At 42.1% G+C, this 23,603-nt stretch overlaps 1 protein-coding gene across 13 annotated transcripts in view; it reads left to right on the plus strand.

The window, feature by feature from the left end:
- The window catches only part of TENM3 (teneurin transmembrane protein 3), a 2,757,765-nt gene that overhangs the window by 2,702,560 nt on the left and 31,602 nt on the right, over window positions 1-23,603 (plus strand). For 10 of the 13 annotated variants that reach the window (XM_060406900.1, XM_042241437.1, XM_042241441.1 and 7 more), the window contains 3 exons: window positions 4,426-4,658; window positions 5,755-5,909; window positions 6,690-7,564. In XM_060406900.1, the coding sequence (XP_060262883.1) occupies window positions 4,426-4,658; window positions 5,755-5,909; window positions 6,690-7,564 (1,263 nt within the window). The remainder of the gene's footprint in view (window positions 1-4,425; window positions 4,659-5,754; window positions 5,910-6,689; window positions 7,565-23,603) is intronic. The other 3 variants (XM_060406903.1, XM_060406907.1, XM_060406909.1) reach the window with 1 other exon arrangement.

Consider the following 23,603-nt stretch of genomic DNA (forward strand, 5'->3'; position numbering starts at 1 on the left):
AGTTAGGAAGCTGTTATGTGAAACCATGAGATGCTAGGTACCTGAAATAGTCTGAGGAGTCATGAAGGAATCAGCTGATGAGATAAAGGAAGGCAGAGAGTGGACACAGTGTGTGAGTGATGAGAAAGAGAAAGATGTAGGAAAAATTAAAAAATAAGGCTTTTAAGTTCATATCATCAAACGGATGATAATAATCCTTGACAAAAATTAGGGATTCATTTGCTTAGTAACTAATTCATCAAAATTGATTTAACAAAGCCAAGGTATTTCAGCTCATCAGAGTGTCTTCATTTAGCTTAAAAAATGAAAATTCTTTACAGATGCTTCTTCCTATTTACCTACCAATATCATCTTCCTTGTATCAGGTGATAGAATCCTACCTGGGCTTCCCTGGTGACCCAGCAGTAAAGAATCTGCCTGTCCATGCAGGAGACACAGGTTCAATCCCTGGGTCAGGAAGACCCCCTAGAGAAGGAAATGGCAACCCACTCCAGTATTCTTGCCTGGAGAATCCCACAGACAGAGGAGCCTGGCGGGCTGCAGTCCATGGAGTCGCAAAGAGTCAGACACGAGTTAGCAACTGAACAACAACGAAAGGATCCTACCTGGCTTTTTCCTTAGTCCCACTTTCCTGGCTAGCACCGAAGTCATGAAAGACTTAGGGATAGGCGGTAGAAAGAAGAAGAAAAACATGTCTAAATATATAAAGATGAACAGGGAAGTCAGTTGTTAATGACGAAGTAAAATAGAAAAATGAATGTTTCTTCTCCTCTTCCCATGCTTCATAGCATATCAACAGTCTCATTAATTGGACTGAGGGGGGGAAATAATAAATATATTGACTAATAAAATAAATATAAAAGTGTTCCTAATATTTTAAAATTCAGAGTATTCTGTCATACCAAACATATTAAGTATTTGTCAGGATATTGTATCAAACCAAATTGTCTAGCTATACTTGAATTGATATAAATACTAGCCAACATATTGAATTTTTACATAAATGAGAGCTTCCAAAATGCTTAGAAAATAAGTTTTTTTATATATGTTCAACATTTCCCCCTATGATGTTCCTAGTATGTTTGCTAACAAACCCCCTTTGTAGGTAGTAAATGTTAGATCATTCCTGATCCCAATTATTTAAAATTCCAAAACAAAGGAAACTAAATTCATTAACTAATACCAGCCAAGGGGCATTTAAGCATGTAATTCTAAAAATCAACTTTGTGAATTTTATATTACCAATTAAAAGATCAAACAAGTGTCAGTCACAGGTCTGTGAAATTGAACAGATTAAAGTTTAGATAGAAAACTCTAAAAATTTGATTCAGTGCTTGTCATTGACTTAATAGTTAAAAATTAAGCAAGAACAAAAATATCACATCCCAAACCCAAAGCCTTGCTTGCAATAATATAAATAATCTTTTGTTAGCCAGAAAATCATAGTTTTATACATTAATATAATTTATACACCTTCAGAAACACTCTGTCTTCCAAGGGCTGTGGTACAGTTTCCAACTGAAAAGCGTTATAAGTGTTAATAATATCTATTCTATAGCTTGGGCTTCCCTGGTAGCTCAGATGGTAAAGAATCTGCCTGCAATGCAGGAGACCCAGGTTCTGATCCTTGGGTCGGGAAGATCTCCTGGAGAAGGGAATGGCTATCCACACCAGTATTGTTGGCTGGAGAATCCCATGGACAGAAGAACCTGGCAGGGCCCATGGGGGTTGCAAAAGAGTCAGACACAATGTTAGTCGAATGAACAACTAACATTCTACATACAGCTGGTCCTTTGCAAATATTTCTCCAGTCTAAGAAGGCTGAATTATGACAAAATAAATGAGGAAACCTAGTCTGCATTTACCACTGGATCTGTCTAAATCTATAATCTAATTGAGTAAGACATAGAAAAGACAGCTTGGATCTAGACAATTCAGGGTAAGTTGAGTCCAGGCCCAGGGTAGTATAGCATAGGTTCTTCACTTGATCTCAGCTTCTTTGGTTTTGATGCTATTGGTCAAAGTCTCAATGTTATCATAAACCTTTCTGAAATAAAAATCTCAGTTGGTCACCCAAGAAGGCTATTGTATATAATTCTGCTGAACAGAGATTCCCCCAAACTGTGCACTTGGTAAATTTCCTGCACCCTAGTTATCAGCATCTGACAGTTGGCAGTCATCATAGCCTCGCATTTTCACAGGAGATACATCACTGATTTAAAGCTCATCACCCATTTGTACCACCACCCCAGCCTCTCCAGTGCTTTGGCTTTGCAGGAACTTGGAAAGGCAAGAACCAACACCCCCTTCAGAAAACTCTTTGCTTAAATCAGGTGTCCTTGAATCCCAAACACATCCCACACGCTACTCAGCTTCTTGCCACCAGCCTGTCAGCTGAAAATTTCCACACTCACTTTTTTTTTTCTTTGAGGGTTTCAGTACAGATCCCCCCTTTTTTTTCATTTAAGGGAAACTGGATCCCAAGAAGCAGCTCTAATTTGCCATGGCAGGCTGCACTGTAGGGAAAGGAGCTTGCTCTCATTTCCTGCTGTTTTGTGGGTAATATTTCCAGAGGCGAATGCTCCTCCCCAGGGCTGCATACGCCTCCACATTTGTTCTTCTGGACAATAGACTTCTGTGCAAAATTAGAGCCTTCACTTGATGGACATTTTTAAAGCCACTGGCAGATAGTGCTTGAATTAGAAAGTTCTGTGTCTTCAAGGAAAGAGATGCTTCAGGACAGAAAGTATAAAGCATCACTTTGGACCTCGTCTTTTTACCATTCCACTGGAATAAAAGTGATGCCAACAGATGCAAAGCTTATGACCTGAATGTGTATTATTTTTGGACCAAGGAAACTCATGCCCTATAGCTAAAGAGTATACCATTGCTATTCAAGCAGGCGTCTCAGAAATCTGTTGTTTTCTTCTCAAAATGAGGGGCATCGTGAAAAGTATGCATTCTTCATTTACCTTTAGCATCATTCAATTAGAAACCATTCAGACTGGATATTTTAAGAAGGATCTGCATTGTTTTGGTAGTTTCGACATTACAGAATAATAGCAGGACTAAAGAAACAAATTGAACCTATTCAAGTTTAGAGAATTCTTTTTTCCTGATTTACATGTTCAGAAGGCAAGTTATAGTTTCGTTAACGATAATTATTACACTTCTACACGGGTTGAGTCACAAGGCCAAAGACAGTGCAGTGTACGAGGAGACAGGACACAAGTCAATATTAAGAACAGCTGATGCGTATTGAGTATGTACTGTGCGGTCAGGATTTTCCTTGCACTAGTTCATGTCACCCTCTCAACAGCCTATGAAATCTGCATTGTTTTCACGTTTACAGATAAGGAAGCTGAGGCAAAGTTAGCTGGCTTGCTCAAGGTCACACAGTTTAGTGATGAAGCTGATGTTCAAACACGGGCAACGTGGCCCAGAGGTTATGCTCATATTTATATACAGCTGGCAGGAAGATAAAATGTGTGTGTATATGTTTAAAACCAACTGTATTATAATTAGTGTATAATCAGGGAGATAGGAAAGACTAGAGAATCTTTCCAATGTCCTGCCTTCCAAAATAGACCCAGCTTGATTGAGTTACGACTGTGTCACAGCTGTATATATATATATATCTGGAAGAGCAACTCTGCCAATACCAGACTGATTATTGGAGGGGAAAAAAAAAAAACCTCTACAAAATTTTTCTGAATATTGTAATGATATGTAACTTTTCACCTCAGTACAAAGTAATAAACTACCACATTAAGAAACACAGTATGTCTTAGTGCATTTAAGATTTCAGGCATCAGGACTTCTCTGGAGGTGGTTAAGACTCTGACCTCCCAAAGCAGTGGGCAATGGTTTAATCCCTGGTTGAGGAACTAGGATCCTACATGCCGCAAAAAGAAAAAAAAAAATTTTTTTTTCCATTTTTGAAGCCAGGTGTTTTTGGTTTGATTGCAAGAGAAAACTGGAGATTTCCCTACAATGAGATGCAAGTAGAATCACTAGAATGTTATACTTCACTGGAGAGTTTGTTAGTGACCCCCTTCCCCTGGAATAATCCTTAAGCCCGTCATTCAGGGGGTGTATATTAATGGCTTTGCATTGAACCAAAAATATTTCGAGAGCTTGCTTCTTTGTTTAGGTTGGAAGCATATCGCCTTCTAAAGGTAATTACTTTTAAGATGGCTGTTTAATAAATTGTTATATCCTCAACAACAGACAAGGAAACGAGTCATGTCAGAGATTGGCACCAGTGCTTTTAAATCGTTGTTTACAGTGCTGTTCATTTTCTAGTCATTGATGAGGAGTCTCAGTTTATAATTAGTTTCTCATCATCTGTTTTATTTTGCTTTTAATTTCTGTGTTTTAGGAGTAACTTTTTTTGTGATGTTTCTGTATGATCTTTTCTTACAGCAGCAACCCAGCTCATAGGTACTACCTTGCAACTGATCCAGTCACGGGAGATTTGTATGTTTCTGACACTAACACCCGCAGGATTTATCGCCCAAAGTCACTTACGGGTGCAAAAGACCTGACTAAGAATGCCGAAGTGGTGGCAGGAACAGGGGAGCAGTGCCTTCCTTTCGATGAAGCCAGATGTGGGGATGGTGGGAAGGCTGTGGAAGCAACACTCATGAGCCCCAAAGGTACCGACCGGCATTTACCAATTGGAGGATTTCTTTTCATTAAAAAATTAAAAGGTGGAAAATCCAGTTAGTGCCTGATTGTGTTTAATGCTGAGTTAACATTTTCCTCTCAACTATGTTCTGGAAAGCCGTTTCCCATCTAGTGTTTTGAAAAGCCATTTAGTGTGAAACGGCTAAAATCTTAAAGTTGATTTTACAATAAGATCAACTGTAGGTTGATTTTACGTGCTTGGCATTTTTTATTATCATACCATTTTTTTCAACTTGTCAAGGAATCAAGCAACTACTCAGCATCATTCAGGTCACATCCTTTTCAGCTTCAGGGAAGTGTCTACATTCTTTCATTGTCCTGGAATTTCTTTGTCGTGAATGAGTCCCAGGGCTCTCTAAGAACCATCACTAAGTGACCCTATTAGCCATCACCCAGTTTGGAGCTACTAAACTTTTGTTTCTATGCCATGGGAAAAAAATGCTTGCTGTGATGAATTTCTGGAGGTAACAGGGGCTAAAAATTCTATGTGACAGAGGCCTCTAGCTTTTAAACCAGTCAGAACTGACTCCTTCTTCATGTATTATGCCATTCATTACAGTGTTTTTCGATTTGAGCCTTTTTTTTTTCATTATAGCTAGAGATTGTTATGTGAACACGGACTGGAAAAAAGTATTTGTTGTGCTGAATTATTCATCCTAGCAGATTTCATTGTAACAAGGTCAACAAAACACTAACCTTGGCTTAGATCTATTTTTGTTAGAATAGAGTTACTCTAAGTTCAGCATAACAGAATTTGACCTGTTTCTATAATTTATAGACAGCAACACTATACGGTGTTTATATTTTAAACACATGTACTACCCATATGATCCACATGCTAAGGACAGATTCTTACAAATTTGGGTTCTTTATTACATTTTACATTGATTTGTAATGTTAAAAAATGCCTGTGTTGGATTTTTTTCTAATATGTTGGCAATCTGCAATCTTACCTCCTGTCTACTGCCCATGTTATTGATGTTAAATGTTGAGTTTAACGAGGACTGTGAGCATTTAATTAAATCATTTTTGAAAGGTTACTAACAGGTACTCTCTTGGATACAGGAATGGCAGTTGATAAAAATGGGTTAATCTACTTTGTTGATGGAACAATGATCCGAAAAGTTGATCAGAATGGAATCATATCAACTCTCCTGGGCTCTAATGATCTGACCTCAGCCAGACCTTTAACCTGTGACACTAGCATGCACATCAGCCAGGTAGTGAAAACATTGCCCCAAAGTGTCTGTTTTTCTTCTGCGTGACTTGATTTACAGTGTCCGTAAACTGTGATAACACCATCTTATACCACGTGTGTCATGGCGGCAGTCCTTGTGATAAAGTTCCTCCATTGATATATGTCTCCAGAGCTAATACAAAGTTATTTTCTTCTCCAGTTCTGCATTTGAAGAATTCAATGAAATACAGGACAATTATCACTAAGAAATGCTAATCATTTGTAATAAAATACCATTAAAGCAACAGCATGCAGATATTCCAAGAACAAAACTGCTTAAATCTATAAGCTTATAAATGCTCGAGGTCCTTAGGTAGTAGAGAGAACCCCCCCCAAGATCAGTCCTCAGGGACTTCTGTTTAGAATTAGAAACTTTACTATTGGCCTGATTGAAAACACAAGAGAACGCTAATGTATTCATAACCTAGAAAGCCCCAGCATTTGGTGATTGTTACTGCTGAAAGGAACTGTATTCATATCTCACTGATATCTATTAACTCACTACTTAGAGGTTCATTTGCTACTTAGCTATAATCTGCAAAATCTTTCAGTGAGCTGCATTTTTAAATAAAATTTATTTCTTCCATTTGTCTCCACTCCAAACGGTTACATTTATTTCACTGTATATGTTTTAAAAACAATTTTTAAAACAGCTTATCAAATTAACGGTCATTTCCCTAAACGGTCTAATTTACTCTCCTGGCAAATGACCCGCAGCTCAGCAACTGGCTAACCAGACCGTTTCTTCTTTTTTTTAACTCAGGTACGCCTGGAATGGCCCACTGACCTAGCCATTAACCCAATGGACAACTCCATTTACGTGCTGGATAATAATGTCGTTTTACAGATCACTGAGAACAGGCAGGTGCGCATCGCCGCCGGGCGGCCCATGCATTGCCAGGTGCCGGGGGTGGAGTACTCCGCGGGCAAGCATGCAGTGCAGACGACCCTAGAGTCCGCCACTGCCATTGCTGTGTCCTACAGCGGGGTCCTGTACATCACCGAAACCGACGAGAAGAAAATTAACCGGATTCGGCAAGTCACCACCGATGGGGAGATCTCCCTGGTCGCCGGGATACCGTCAGAGTGTGACTGCAAAAACGATGCCAACTGTGACTGCTACCAGAGCGGAGATGGCTACGCCAAAGATGCCAAGCTGAGCGCACCGTCCTCCCTCGCCGCCTCCCCGGATGGCACGCTGTACATCGCAGACCTGGGGAACATTCGGATCCGGGCGGTGTCAAAGAACAAGCCTTCACTTAACTCTATGAACTTCTACGAAGTTGCCTCTCCGGCTGATCAGGAGCTCTACATCTTCGACATCAACGGCACTCACCAGTATACTGTCAGCCTAGTCACTGGCGATTACCTGTACAACTTCAGCTACAGCAACGATAATGACATTACCGCTGTGACCGACAGTAACGGCAACACCCTTAGGATTAGACGGGACCCGAATCGCATGCCAGTCCGAGTGGTGTCTCCAGATAACCAAGTGATATGGCTGACCATAGGGACAAACGGATGCTTGAAAAGCATGACCGCTCAAGGACTGGAGCTGGTCTTGTTTACTTACCATGGCAACAGTGGCCTTTTAGCCACTAAAAGCGATGAAACCGGATGGACAACATTTTTTGAGTAAGTATATCAAAATTCTACTCTGATTATAAAATATTGTATATGATAATGTAAGATAACAGTATGATCCTTTTTCTGCCTTTTTTTTTGGTTTTTATTGAAGTATAGTTGGTTTACAATGTGTGTTTCAGAGCAAAGTGATTCAGTTGTGTATATATATATTATACACATATATTCCTTTTCAGATTCTTTTCCATTATAGGTTATTACAAGATACTGAATATACTTCCATGTATTATACAGTAGGTCCCTGTTTATCTGTTTTATATATAATAGTATCTATGAGTTCAGTCAGTTCAGTCACTTAGTCGTGTCTGACTCTTTACAACCCCATGAATCGCAGCACGCCAGGCCTCCCTGTCCATCACCAACTCCCGGAGTTCACTCAGACTCACATCCATCGAGTCAGTGATGCCATCCAGCCATCTCATCCTCGGTCGTCCCCTTCTCCTCCTGCCCCCAATCCCTCCCAGCATCAGAGTCTTTTCCAATGAGTCAGCTCTTCGCATGAGGTGGCCAAAGAACTGGAGTTTCAGGTTTAGCATCATTCCTTCCAAAGAAATCCCAGGGCTGATCTCCTTCAGAATGGACTGGTTGGATCTCCTTGCAGTCCAAGGGACTCTCAAGAGTCTTCTCCAACACCACAGTTCAAAAGCATCAATTCTTCGGCACTCAGCCTTCTTCACAGTCCAACTCTCACATCCATACATGACCACAGGAAAAACCATAGCCTTGACTAGATGGACCTTAGTTGGCAAAGTAATGTCTCTGCTTTTGAATATACTATCTAGGTTGGTCATAACTTTCCTTCCAATGAGTGTCTTTTAATTTCATGGCTGCAGTCACCATCTGCACTGATTTTGGAGCCCAAAAATAAAGTCTGACACTGTTTCCACTGTTCCCCCATCTATTTGCCGTGAAGTGATGGGACCAGATGCCATGATCTTCATTTTCTGAATGTTGAGCTTTAAGCCAAGTTTTTCACTCTCCACTTTCACTTTCATCAAGAGGCTTTTAGTTCCTCTTCACTTTCTGCCATAAGGGTGGTGTCGTCTGCATATCTGAGGTTATTGATATTTCTCCTACAATCTTGATTCCAGCTTGTGTTTCTTCCAGTCCAGCATTTCTCATGATGTACTCTGCGTAGACGTTGAATAAGCAGGGTAACAATATACAGCCTTGACGTACTCCTTTTCCTGTTTGGAACCAGTCTGTTGTTCCATGTCCAGTTCTAACTGTTGCTTCCTGACCTGCATACAGATTTCTCAAGAGGCAGGTCAGGTGGTCTGTATTCCCATCTCTTTCAGAATTTTCCACAGTTTACTGTGATCCACACAGTCAAAGGCTTTGGCATAGTCAATAAAGCAGAAATAGATGTTTTTCTGGAACTCTCTTGCTTTTTCGATGATCCAGCAGATGTTGACAATTTGATCTCTGGTTCCTCTGTCTTTTCTAAAACCAGCTTGAACATCTGGAAGTTCACAGTTCACATATTGCTGAAGCCTGGCTTGGAGAATTTTGAGCATTACTTTACTAGCATGTGAAATGAGTGCAATTGTGCAGTAGTTTGAGCATTCTTTGGCATTGCCTTTCTTTGAGATTGGAATGAAAACTGACCTTTTCCAGTCCTGTGGCCACTGCTGAGTTTTCCAAATTTGCTAGCATATTGAGTGCAGCACTTTCATAGCATCATCTTTCAGGATTTGAAATAGCTCAACTAGAATTCCATCACCTCCACCTGCTTTGTTCATAATGATGCTTTCTAAGGCCCACCTGACTTCACATTCCAGGATATCTGGCTCTAGATGAGTAATCACACTATCGTGATTGTCTGGATCTTTTTTGTACAGTTCTTCTTTGTATTCTTGCCACCTCTTCTTAATATCTTCTGCTTCTGTTAGGTCCATACCATTTCTGTCCTTTATCATAGTATGTCCTTTATTTATAGTAGGTATAATAATAATATAATCTTAAGGGCAAGTGAGATCCAGGTTTTGGGGGGACCTGAAACTTCTATAAGTTGGGGATCCCTTTTTCTGGAGAAGGAAGACAAAATTAGGGTCAGGGCCTTGGAAGAGACCGAGGCAAGTGGGGGGTCCTTAAGCTTAAGTTTCATGACCATCAGAGTCAGTCTACCTCTGCTTAAAGATTAATATTTTGCTTCACGTAGGCCTAATATTATATTAGCAGCAAACTTTCATGGAAACATACTGCAGTCTTGGTTTTAGGCATAAACTTTTGGGGTTTATATTTACCCATGTGCTAAAGCTGGCTATGTTAGTAGTCACTGAAGGAAAACTGGTTTTTTTTTCAAACTTTTAACTTTTCATTTTATGTTGAGTAAGGGCTTCCTTCCTAGCTCAGTTGGTAAAGAATCCACCTGCAATGCAGGAGATTCCAAGTTCAATTCCTGGGCCAGGAAGATCTGCTAGAGCAGGGATAGGCTACCCACTTAAGTATTCTTGGGCTTCCCTTGTGGCTCAGCTAGTGAAGAATCCGCCTGCAATGCAGGAGACCTGGGTTTGATCCCTGGGTTGGGAAGATCCCCTGGAGAAGGGAAAGGCTACCCACTCCAGTATTCTGGCCTGGAGAATTCCATGGACTGTAGTCCATGCAGTCACAAAGAGTCTGACACAACTGAGCAACTTTCACTCCCTCATAGCTGGTTAACAATGTTGTGGGAGTTTCAAGTGAACAGCAAAAGGACTCAGCCATACATATACACATATCCATGCATGCATGCTAAGTCGCTTCAGCTGTGTCTGACTCTTTGTGACCCTATGGATTATAACCCACCAGGCTCATCCATTCTCCCCCAAACTGCCCTCCCATCCAGGCTGGCACATAACATTGAGCAGAGTTCCATGTGCTTATACAGTAGGTCCTTGTTGGTTATCCATTTTGAATGTAGCAGTGTGTACATGACCTTCCCAAACTCCCCTGAAGGGAAACTTTAAAAACATTTACAATGAACTTGGCTGATTCCATCAGTACCACATAAAGAAAGGCTTAACTTTTTTTTTTTTTTAACTTTTTATTTTGTATTGAGATATAGCCAGTTAACATTGTTGTGATAGTATCTGGTGAACAGCAGAGGGATTCAGCTATACATATACATGTATCCATTCTCCCCTAAACACCCCTTCCATTCAGACTGAGACAGGCTGAACTTCTTATAATTGGTTATTGGAGAATCTAAACTCCACTTGAAAGAACCTTAGCACTAAATGCAAATCAGAAATAGCTGGTCATTCTGGAAGCATATGAAAAAGGAAAAGGAGCATCCAGCCAGGCTATTCTACTAAATTTGTGGAAGAATGGCCCAGCCAGTGTGCTCTAAGAACAGTCACATTTCGTGGACTGTGTAAAATCACTTTCCATTACTTGTTCATTCCACTGACATTGCACAAAGCATAAGGGGAAATTAGACGTGCAGAGATGGCATGTTGACAAATGCAAAATAGTCCTGGAAATGAATACCGAGATCCTTAGTATGACTTCTACAATGAAATGCTGGAGCAAATGTACTTTCTGTAGGAACACACCTCTAAAATTATAATAAAAGTCAGTAGAAAAAAATGACCCAATATACAAATATTTTCCATGCAACTTCTCTGGAATAGAACCTGCACATTGAGGCTTAGTTGTTCTGTAGCCTGGATCCCTTTTCTTTTTTGACAGATTCCCTTTTAACAAAATGAATGTTCCCCAGCAGCCTGATTTTGTCAGAGGAACAAACCTTTTCAATTGAATTACATTAAAATTCTGTTCTTAACATTCCTTTTGCTCATTTTGGGATCGCAATAGGAAAGGAATAAATTGGAAGTTAATGGCAAGTACTTCCTTTGCACCATTTTCAAAGAGATAGCAGGCTGTATTGCCAAAGAGACAGCAGAAGAATACAGCAAAAGTGCCCCCATCTGATGAGGCTGGGCGGGAGAGCTGCTCTGATGATAAGATCTTCAGGAAATGATGGCGGCATTGGTAGGGTTTCGGTTTAGTTAAAAGCATGGGGGAAAATAGAGAAATAAATTTGTAGTACAGTCTAGGACTCAACCTCTGCTCTGTGGGCCATTCTTGAATGTGTTCTTATTTGCTCCTGGGAATTGACAATGCACAGAAGTTCGTCACGTGGGTTACTACTGATTGAACTTCTGCAACACATGGACGGGCTCACTAATGACCTAGGATGAGAAATGGGCATACTCCACTTGTGAAGTTGTTGTGGGATAGGATAAACAGATTTGGAGGGACTTCCTTGGTAGTCCAGTGGTTAAGACTGCAGACTTCCAATGCAGCGGGTGTGTGGGTTCGATCACCAGTAAGGAAACTAGCATCCCACACGCTGAGTGGCATGGTCAAAAAAAAAAAAAATCAAAAGCAATGTTTCTATTAATTTTCCTCTAGATGTTTACAGCAAAGACATGATTAAAACATTTTCAAGAAATATTTATGCACTTGGCAAAACAGTGGATTACCATACAAGACAGGGGAAAAAAACAGAGAACTTAACCTAAATAATTCAGAACCATTATATCAGAATGACAAAGGACTTTTTCTTATAATATATATAATTATAATAATATAATCATAGCATAATGGTATAGTATATAATTATATAGTCTTTTAATTTAGCTGTGAATGAGGAAGGGCCCACCCTTTGAAGTGTGAAAAACTGTAAAACACATTTCTCCGATACTTTGGAGGATTCCTTGGCGTTTGTCATTATTAGTGAGCTGGCAGATCCCGGAATCCTGGTTCATGTCTGTAATACATCCCCTCATATTCTGATAGTACCGCAAGTCTAATTTAGACCTTATAAGGGTTGTGGTTGTTCAGTAGCTAAGTCGTGTCTGACTCTTTACAACCCCAAGCGGACACCAGGCTTCTCTGTCCTTCACTGTCTCCCGGAGCTTGCTTAAATTCCTGTCCATTGGGTCAGTGATGCCATCTAACCATTTCATCCTCTCTTGCCCCCTTCTTCTCCTTCCCCCAGTCTTTCCCAGCATCAGGGTCTTTTTTAGTGAGTCGGCTCTTCGCATCAGATGGCTAAAATCTTGGAGCTTCAGCTTTAGCATCAGTCCTCCCAATCAGTATTCAGGGTTGATTTCTTTAGGACTGACTGGTTTTATCTCCTTGCAGTCAAAGGGACTCTCAAGAGTCTTCTTCAGCACCACAGTTCAAGAGCATCTGTTCTTTAGTTCTCAGCCTTCTTTATGGTCCAACTCTCACATCCATATATGACTACTGGAAAAAACATAGCTTTGACTGTACAGACTTTTGTCAGCAAAGTGATGTCTGTGCTTTTTAATACACTTGGTTTGTCATAGTTTTTCTTCCAAGGAGCAAGCGTCTTTTAATTTCATGGCTGTAGTCACTGTCCACAGTGATTTTGGAGCCCAAGAAAATAAAAAAACAAATCTCATTGTTTCCATTTTTTCTCCATCTGTTTACCATGAAGTGATCTCCTTGGAAAAGACTCTGATGCTGGGAGGGATTGGGGGCAGGAGGAGAAGGGGACGACAGAGGATTAGATGGCTGGATGGCATCACGGACTCAATGGGCGTGAATCTGAGTGAACTCCGGGAATTGGTAATGGACAGGAAGGCCTGGCGTGCTGCGATTCATGGGGTCACAGAGTTGGACACGACTGAGCGACTGAACTGAACTGAACTGATGGGACCAGATGGCATGATCTTGGTTTTTGAATGTTGAGTTTTAAGCCAGCTTTTCCACTGTCATCTTTCACCTTCATCAAGAGGCTTTTTAGTTCCTCTTCACTTTCTGCCACAAGGGTGGTATCATCTCCGTATCTGAGGTTATTGATATTTCTCCCAGCAGCCTTGATTCCAGTTTGAGCTTCATCCAGCCCGGCATCTCACATGATGCTCTCCGCATAGAATTTAAATAAGCAGGGTGACAATATACAACCTTGATGTATTCCTTTCCCAATTTGGAAACAGTTCATTGTTCCATGTCCAGTTCTTACTGTTGTTAAAGATGTGATTGGTGAACATTTTTTTATAGAGAAGAGTCTGATGAAGCCTATAGCTGGCTCCATTGGAAGTGTATGCATGCGTGCTAAGTTGCCTCAGTAGCGTCCAACTCTTGGCAACTCCATGGACTCCTCTGTCCATGGGATTTTCCAGGCAAAAATACTGGAGCAGTTTGCTGTGCCCTCTTCCAGGGAATCTTATTGACCCAGGGGTGGGACCTGCATCTCTTAGGTCGCCTGCACTGGCAGGCAGGTTCTTTACCACTAGTGCTACCTGGGGAACCCTCCATTGGAAGACTACCATGTAAATATTTGCTTTCTGAAATAGTTCAGACCTTCCCATACCAATAGTTAGTGCTGAAAATATTAACACTTCTTGCTTTTGTTGTTGATTTTTTAAGAATGTATGTACCTATTATTACCTATTTACTGTCTTTTGTTTTATAAAATAAGGACTTCCTCAGTTGACCTCGTTATTAAATAATTAACAAAAAATTAAGACTCCATATTGATAGCACTTTCTTCTGAAATGTTGGGGGTGAAGAGTTGAGAACAGAAAACGTTTCCCGTCCAAATACTGTTAAAGTATATTGCTGCCCCTGAGAGCAGGAAGAATGGCTCCGGGAAACAAACCCAAATTCTAAACTTGAAATTCTTCACCAGCATGATAGAATGACTTTTTAGGGTTCACAGGGAATTTCCAAAGCAAAAGAACTTTTCATTTCAGAAACTGGAGGCACCGTCGTCTTCTGGGCAGCAATTTCTCTCCATGTTATTTGTTCTTTTTGTATCCCTACCGTGATTCCTTAAGAAGTGTCCAGCATTCTTAGACACACTACAGATGGTCTGGTAGGAAGACAACAGCAGGTGTCAGGTCGTTGATAATCCAGCTCTGAGATCCCTGAATTAGACTAATATGTGTCATGAACAGAAGACTTTTTCATTGCTGATGAATAAACCCTCTTTCCTCAGACCACCTCTTCTGTTGACTTGCTGTCCATCTAGCTTTGGGGTCCCCTTATCTGATGACCCTGTGATAAGGCTGGTTATCCCCTTCTCTTAGTAATAGGGATTCTTCTATGCTGTTCTTCATACAATTTTTTTTTTTTTAGTTTTTTATTTTTTAAATTTTAAAATCTTTAATTCTTACATGCATTCCCAAACATGAAAACAATTATCCCACGTTATGTTTCCATAGCTGGAGTAATTCCAGGGAGACCCAAAAGATCTTACCTACTGGAAATATATTATTTAAAAAGTTCATAGCCAGAGCTAGACCTCACTTCTTACACTCGAATGCACACAAAAACAGACCCAGTGTATTGAGTTGGGCAATAGAATAAATTATTTAATAGCTAATGGCATTTCACAGCTCTCTGCTTGCTTACCGCATAAAATACAAAGCGTGTGGATATATCTGGAGGCACTCTGTCAGGTTAGAGAAGACATCATGGGGAAAAACTCTGAGTTCTGGCTGATATGTACATGCACACTGCCGAGTTGGTAGCAGTTTTCTGTCATGGGACTTTGAATATTTGGAGCTTTATATATGAGGGGTTGACTCTGTGGTCTGTCATGAGTTCTATTCAGATTCAAGGAGCAAATAAATGAGTTTCCACTCTTACATGTTTATGTAGGTATATATGGGTCTCTGGCCTCTCCTTAAGGTGCTTTATTGTCCTTTTTTCAAACTTAGCAATTTCAGAATGAGCCTCTCAGTTCATTTCTTTATAATGAACATAACTCTGTGCCCGTGCAGACCCACGGCTGCCACTGACATCAGTTCTGATCATCCCAGAGAAGATGGAAAACGGAATCTCAGAGGAGAGAGAGGCGGTGTAAATAATACCTGGACTTTATGTCCAAACTAGTGTGCAGATAGCGCAGATAACCTAGGAAAACTTTCTGGTGATTATTCCAGATCAGAAAAGATGAATCCAGTCTCCTTCACAGTGTTGTTCAGCCGCTCAGTTGCGTCCGACTCTGTGACCCCGTGGACTGCAGCATTCCCGGCTTCCCTGTCCTTCATCATCTCCCAGAGCTTGTTCAAACTCATCTCCATTGAGTCAGTGATGCCATCCAACCATCTCATCCCCTGTTGTCCCCTTCTCCTCCTGCCTTCAGTCTTTCCCAGCATCAGGGTCTCTTCCAGTGAGTTGGCTCTTCACATCAAGTGGCCAAAGTATTGGAGCTTCAGCTTCAGCATCAGTCCTTCCAGTAAATATTCAGGACTGATTTCTTTTAGGATTGACTGATTTGATCTCCTTGCAGTCCAAGGGATTCTCAAGAGTCTTCTCCAACACCATAATTCAAAATCATCAGTTCTTTGATGCTCAACCTTCTTTATGGTCTAACTCTCGCCTCCATACGTAACTATGGGAAAAACCACAGGTTTGACTAGACGGACCTTTGTCAGCAAAGTAATGTATCTGCTTTTAAACATGCTGTCTAAGTTGGTCATAGCTTTTCTTCCAAAGAGCTGCTGCTGCTGCTAAGTTGCTTCAGTCGTGTCTGACTCAGCAATCCCATAGACAACAGCCCACCAGGCTATCCCATCCCTGGGATTCTCCAGGCAAGACACTGGAGTGGGTTGCCATTTCCTTCTCCAATGCATGAAAGCGAAAAGTGAAAGTGAAGTCACTCAGTCATGTTCGACTCTTCACGTCCCCATGGACTACAGCCTACCAGGCTCCTCTGTCCATGGGATTTTCCAGGCAAGAGTACTGGAGTGGGTTGCCATTGCCTTCTCCCTTCCAAGGAGCAAGCATCTTTTAATTTCATGGCTGCAGTCACTGTCCACAGTGATTTTGGAGCCCAAGAAAATAAAGTCTGTAAACTGTTTCCATTGTTCCCCCATCTATTTGCCATGAAGCGATGTAACCAGATGCCATGATCTTGATTTTTGAATGTTGAATTTTAAGCCAGTTCTTTCACTCTCCTCTTTCACTTTCATCAAGAGGCTCTTTAGTTCTTTACTATCTGCCATAAGGGAGGTGTTCTCTGCGTATCTGAGGTGATTGATATTTCTCCCAGTATTGACAGTGAATCACGTCTAAATAGCCAGACATCTGCGTCAGTCTGTACAAACTGAGAGAATAACCTTTCCCTTGGTAGGCATCTGACATCCAACTCTAAAAACTCAAACACTGAAAAACCACATTTCATTGCTGTCTCTGCCCAAAACTGCATTAACAACAAAGCTGCCCACTTTACAAACACATCTCTAAAAATGGTACCCAATTCCTTTTATTTTCCTTTTTCTTACTTTCTTCATGGAAAAAAGCATTTACTGCATTAAGTGTGATTTTAAAAGATTTAATCAGCAGATCACTTAAATTCATGGGGAAATGTTATGGTTGATTTCCATTTTTTGCTATTTTAATTGTTTAACAATTTTACATTAAATTTTTAACCAGTATGGTTAGTCCCGGGGACATCAGTAAAAAAAAAGAAAAAGAAAATGTGTAGACAATTGAATAATTATACATTTTTGCACATTTCAAACATTAACCCTTTAAATCTTTGTACATTTCAAACATTAAGCCAAACGCTACTATTGCTACTAAGGCAATACTTTTTACTAATACTTGATTTAGTATTAGTCCTCTGCAGTCTAGTTTTAAGAAATCATTCATTCTGTCCAGGTTTTAAAGCAGAAAGGGAAATGGAGAAATTGTGTGTTATTCAGATTATTTGAGAAAATCCCAGAAAAATTAAAAAATAGATTAATCTGTCAGATTAGTTTCAGCTTGTCTCACAATATATATAATAATAGAAAATGTTGCATATTTTCTCACTATAATTTGCAATGTGTCAATAGTGGCAAGCCTCCATTAACTTTTTTGGTGTGTTTTATCTAGGCAATTAATGCTCCATAATGGTTCAGGTAAATGCAGCTTCTCAAAGTGTCAAATTCCTTCCTTAAACTAATTACATAGCTGTCTAAACCGGATGATCCAATAGCATCCTATCTGAGTGTGTCAGCAACTTCCCTAATAGGGTGATCTTCAGATGATTTACTCTGAGACCAAGTTACATACTCCAGCCATTTTAAAGGGTTGTTTGATAACAGGGCAAGAAATCTACACAGTGACAACCAGTGAAAGGAAACTTTATTATTTTATAATCCCAGAACTGAAGATGGACAGTTGGTGTATTCCAGAGACTGTCTGGCATCTCTGACTCGTTCTGAGGATATCAAAATAAAAGCAACTTCAGCCTCCCTCCCTCCTGGCTACCCTCACTTCTCAGCCTCCCAGAGGAGGCCCCTTGCCTGCGTTCCAGGATCCTAGTTTCACATTGTCTTGAGGCATCAAAGCAAGCTAATACGGACACTGTTCTCTTCTGTCCTCTGCCCCAGGGCTGGGGGAGGAGACCTAGGAAGGAGATAAGATGACTGGGGATATCATCATCTCTGACTCCTCTTAGCATCCCTCTCTTAAAAACACACATACTCCCAGACAGATTTCCTAGACCTCAGTTCATCCCCAAATTCAGCCAGTCTAGCGGTTCTTAGAGTCGTTGTTCAGTCACTCAGTTGTGTCTGACTCTTTGCAACCCCGTGGACTGCAGCTCGCCAGACTTCCCTGTCCTTCACTCTCTCCCAGAGTTTGCTCAAACTCATGTCCATGGAGCCAATCATGCCATCGACTCAAAGTGAGACCTTCAGAGGTACGAAGCAAGGTGAGCAAGCCAAGGTGGGGTGTTCCAGGCCAGAGCCAAACATTTACTCGGGAGGCAGAGCATGGCAGGCTTTGGAAAGAACATGCAGCTCAGAATAACAGGAGCATAGAGTATGTGTGGGAGTAGGGAGGTGAGTAGAGGGAGATCATAGTTCTGATGCGGCAGGGCTTATTCTCACCACCTGGCGATCGCAGTTAGACAGGGCTCCCATAAAGGAGCTTTCCCCAGGGAAGCACAGTGCTCCATCTGACAACGACATAAGGGTGGACTGAACGTAGAAAAGTAGGAGGCTGAAAAAAGGGGGAAAGGGGAGTTAGGAGACAGTAAATCTAATTGAGTAGTGAATGTCTGACCCACAGTTGGGCGTGGAAATTTCAGAGAAAGAGGTAGGCTAGTCATCAGGAAATGAAATACAGCTTGAGGACTTAATGCACGAGGGGAGGGAAGAGAAAATCCACTGACCTAGGGACCAGGTGGGTAGGAAATACAGGGAAGATGCAGGATGGTAGAGAAAGGTGAGCTCTGATTTGGAAGTTATGATTTGAGAGACCATAGTCCAGCCCTGCATGTGGTCAAAAATGGCTGGTGAGAACTCAGGGTGAGGGACTAACCTGGTGGTCCCGTGGCTGGGACCCTGAGCTCCCAACGCAGGGGACCCGGCTTTGATCCCGGGTCAGGGAATTAGATCCTGCATGCTCCAACTGAGACCCAGTGCAGCCAACTAAATAAAAAAAGAAAAAAAAAAAGAACTCTGGGTGAGTCAGTTCTAGAGATATAGGCATGAGGGCTCTGGGAAAAACAGAGCCACGAGTGTGAATGCAGTCCCACTGGGAAGATCTGGTTAGGGAGGAAAAAGTATGAATATATATGAATTTACAGACATGATCCTCTTAGCTCTGGAGACAGAATTCATGTGAAAGAACATCTTTTGGTGTTTTTCTTATCTTGCCTCTTCCCTGTGATTTCTGGGAATATGCGTATAGGTAGGTAGCAGACAACTGAGTACCAGACGAATCCATGATTTAGAAACTAGTTGATTGTTCTGCTTCCTGTGATGATGGAAACGTTTTGCATCTTCTCTTCCAAATCTGATTTTTTGAGGATTGCTCACCGACAACATTTGCTCTTGAATTCAAAGAAATTATCATTTGCCTGTGAAATCATTGATAAAATATATAAACCTCAGGTTCATTCCCAGAATACTGAATTATGGATTCTTCAGGATGTGTGTGTTATAAATCACATGATGACTGTTAGGATTCAGTCCATGGCGAGAAGGTAAAATCAGGTTCTGGTTTTGCTGTTTGCCCATGTCCTCCATCAGAAATGCAGATCCAGGAATGATTTGTATCTATGCTTTTGTTATGATACAGTTGGTAATTGTGTTCTCCTTTACTGCAGTGACAGAGAAGTTACTACAGATTAGCATTGTGAGAAAAGAATTGCCATACAGAAGGCAAGACTGGGGGAATTTTTTTGTTTTGTTTTACTGGCTGTTAAATGATGAAAGGAAATTGAAACCAAAGGAACTCTGATAGATGGGAGGAAAAAATTCTCCCTCTGTGTCATGAGGACAGTGGAAAAGCCAGGTTGATTAAGTCTTTCTTGGGAGTCCTTACTGTGACTGGTGGCTCAGAATTTTGAGCAAGTGGCAAAAAATCTGCCTGCAATGCAGGAGATGCAGGTTTGATCCCTGGGTCAGGAAGATCCCCCAGAGGAGGGCATGGCTACCCACTCCAGTATTCTTGTCTGGAGAATACCATGGACAGAGGAGCCTAAAGGGCTACAGTCCATAGGGTTGCAAAGAGTTGGACACGACTGAGGCAACTTAGCACACTTGCATGGGGCTTCATGCCATGGGCATGCAGGATCTTAGTTCCCTGACCAGGAATTGAACCCTTGCCCCTTGCATTCGAAGCACAGAGTCTTAACAGCTGGATTACCTGGGAAGTTGCCTCCCCCTCCACACACACGCACCTTTTTTTTTTTTTTTTTTTTTTTTTGCTGTTGAATTTTTTTTTTTTTTAAGTTTTTGAGAACTTTGCTTCCACCTGAATGTATATGCAGTGTTAACAGTCTTTGGGTCTTAGCTGGTGACAGTCTTAGGCAATGTCTGTCTCAGCTAAGGAACTGCTAGGGATGTTTGAGCACAGAAGTGTTACCCTCGGGAGCAGGGGCATGGCATGGCTTAGAAGATGGATTTGGTAGCTGTGGATGTGGGGAGAGGCAGCCAAACCAACTTTGCAATGTAGGACGGCTGTAGGAGTGGAAAGATACGTGCGAGACATCATGAAGGCAAAGGAGAGTGTCAGAACTTCTCGTCTATAAGGGGGTATGAGAGAGAGGATTTCACATCAGGATGGAAATCAGCATTTTCAACTGAGATGGTCTGAGCCTCTGGCTTTCCAGGGCACTTGTCGAGAATCCTGCTGCTAAGAAAACTTAAAAAGAGATTTAAAAATATACCACAAAGGCTAAAACAGCAAGTCTAGGCAAAAACGCAATCAAAATTAAAGATGAACAAATAGAGAAACCTCAACACGGGGCAGCCCATCAGTGAAGGAGCAGAAGGTCATGGAGAGCCTGAGGGAGTTTGTCTTTTCCAGCGAGGGGCTGTTGTCAAGAGGGGTCAACCGGGAGTAAAAAGGAATGTGCTGTGTGATGAATCTGAAGCCACGAGGTTGAGGCCAAATGAGTGGAAGGGGTGCGGGGCATGAAAGTGATGTTCCAGTCAGATTCCCTGGAGCCTGTAGCGTTGTGAATTCAAAAGCTCATAAAAGAAAACCATGCCTCAAATCTACAAGCTAGGCAGGCTAGCTCTCACGAGTGAGGCCAGGCAGCGTTCCGGAGCGCCACAACGCTGCACAGGGGCAGAGACTGTGTCCAGAGGCGTGTATTTGATGAGAAGGCCCCGTTAGAACCTGGGATCAAAGCTTTTCGGAGGATGGCCGGACATCGGCTGTTGCATTGGTTTTCTGCTTTTGCTAAAGATGGGATCACCTGCCCTGTCTGACAGGCATCTCATTCTCCCTCCTTCCCCCATCCAAGGTCCCCTGGTAATTCTAATGTCTGCCATCCTTCTTGTTTCACTTCTGTTGTCCTAGCTGCGAATCCGTGCAAAAGTTCTCACAGATCCACAGTGAAATGGGAAAAAAAAAAAAAAAACCATAATGATGGAGAGAATGTGTTCATAAAGCTTTACTTCTTCCTTGTCAAGAATGGTCTCCCCCTGAAGTCCTTTTTACCTGTGGCGTGGCTAAATGGCCTCTTTTTATGAAAGGATGCTGGTAACACATGAAGAATTTTCAAAACTCTCTGTTGGTTCCCAATCTTACGTTTTGTCTTGGTTTGTGAAATCGGCGAGTCTGGGGAGGAGTCCCTGCGTGACCTGTCTCCCCGCCTCTGGGCTCCTTTAAGCTTGATTAAAGCCTTGCTTCTCCTAAAAACCATCACAGTCCCCAGTGGTGACCCCTGTCCAGGGCCTCCCTCCATCACCTCGAGGCCCCTACCTGGACCCTCTGCTTCAGCGGGCTCTTCCACGCCCTGACTTCAGAGCCTGTCCTTCCTTACACCTCCACACCCTCTCCCTGCCTGTTTTCTTGACTGGTCTATGTCCCGTGCCTTCCTTATCTTCCCATATTAATCCACGTCTATTTCAAGGCCCAGCATAGGTCCCCGCCTTGACATGGCGCTTGCCTGCCACCTCAGCAGGACCTCACACCATCACCTGCACTCAGCGGGCTTCTGATGCTGTTCATACCCACAGTTCCCTCATGCTGTAACTTGCCTACAAGCTTATTCAGAAACTGTAGGTGACCAGCGGGGTGGATGCCCTAAGAGTCCTTTGGAAAATAGCAGCTTTCCTGGCCAGCCCCGTGTGAGCGCTTCAGGCCTCTGAGTGCCTTACGTGCAGCCCCTGGCAAACTCAGGGCATTCGGGGCTACACTGTGGAGCTGGGCCACTAAGATGCCAGCTTAACCCTCTGTCATTCTAACCGCACTGCCTGCAAAGGCTACCTGTGGCTTTATTTCCCAAAGAACCAGAAGCAAACAGGTGAGTGTCTGAATACGCAGTGCCCCGTGCTCGAAGGCTGCACGCTCGGCAACCTGTGATAGGAAATGCCTGCCCAGCAGGACAGGAACCACGGGGTTGGCCAGTGAAAGAGCAGTGGCAAGGATGGAAGAAATGCTTTCCACACGAGAAAGGTGATGGGCCCACTGTAGATTGAATGGAGCTAGGAAACATAAACCAGCAAAGGGGCAGAAAAGGGCAGGTGAGTGACAGCAGCGGGAGTGAGTCAGTGGAGTGCTGGCAAGTGGCGTCATCCGTATGAAGCTATCGTTCCCCACTCTAAGTCAAGCACTGTGATTTACAGACGGGCTCAGGGACCTGGGTCCAGTGCTGGGAAGCTCCAGGCATGGGCCCATCGTGAGATGCAGAGAGAGCGCCTGATCAAATCACCTAACCACATCAGATTTTCATTTGTCCGTCTGTAAAATGGGAAGGGAGGCAAGGGTTGATGAAGTACTGAATTGCCTTTGATATAGGAGGATGCAAAAGGATGTCAGTTTCTCTTTAAAATGTTTCTATGGCTTTTTACTTCCCGTTTTATCGACACATAATGGACAGACAGCACTGTCTAAGGTGCACAGCACAGTGATTTGACTTAGGGAAGTCATGAATATCACAGTTTGGTGAACATTCATCCTCTCTTGGAGAAGGCAGTGGCACCCCACTCCAGTACTCTTGCCTGGAAAATCCCATGGACGGAGGAGCCTGGAAGGCTGCAGTCCATGGGGTCGCTAAGAGTCGGACATGACTGAGCGACTTCACTTTCACTTTTCATTTTCATGCATTGGAGGAGGAAATGGCAGCCCACTCCAGTGTTCTTGCCTGGAGAATCCCAGGGACGGGGGAGCCTGGTGGGCTCCCTATGGGGTGGCACAGAGTCAGACACAACTGAAGCAACTTAGCAGCAGCAGAAGCATCTCTTATAAATAATACATTAAAGAAATAGAAAATTTTTGCTTATGATGATAACTCTTGGGATGTACTCTCTTAACAACTTATATATATATATATAAAACATACAGCAGTTTAATTATTGGAGAAGGAAATGACAACCCACTCCAGTATTCTTGCTTAGGAAATCGCATGGACAGAAGAGCCTGGCAGGCTACAGTCCATGGTGTCATGAAAGAGTCAGACGTGACTTAGCAACCAAACAACAACAGTGTTAATTGTAATTATCTGGTTGTACGTTGCATCCCTGGTACTTATTTACCTTAGGGTGTTAATTTCTGTAAAAACACAGTAACTTTTTCTCCATCTTATGCTGTGAGAAATATAAAGCAATGCAAG

This window comes from Ovis aries, chromosome 26, assembly GCF_016772045.2.
Source record: "Ovis aries strain OAR_USU_Benz2616 breed Rambouillet chromosome 26, ARS-UI_Ramb_v3.0, whole genome shotgun sequence".
NCBI lineage: Eukaryota > Metazoa > Chordata > Mammalia > Artiodactyla > Bovidae > Ovis > Ovis aries.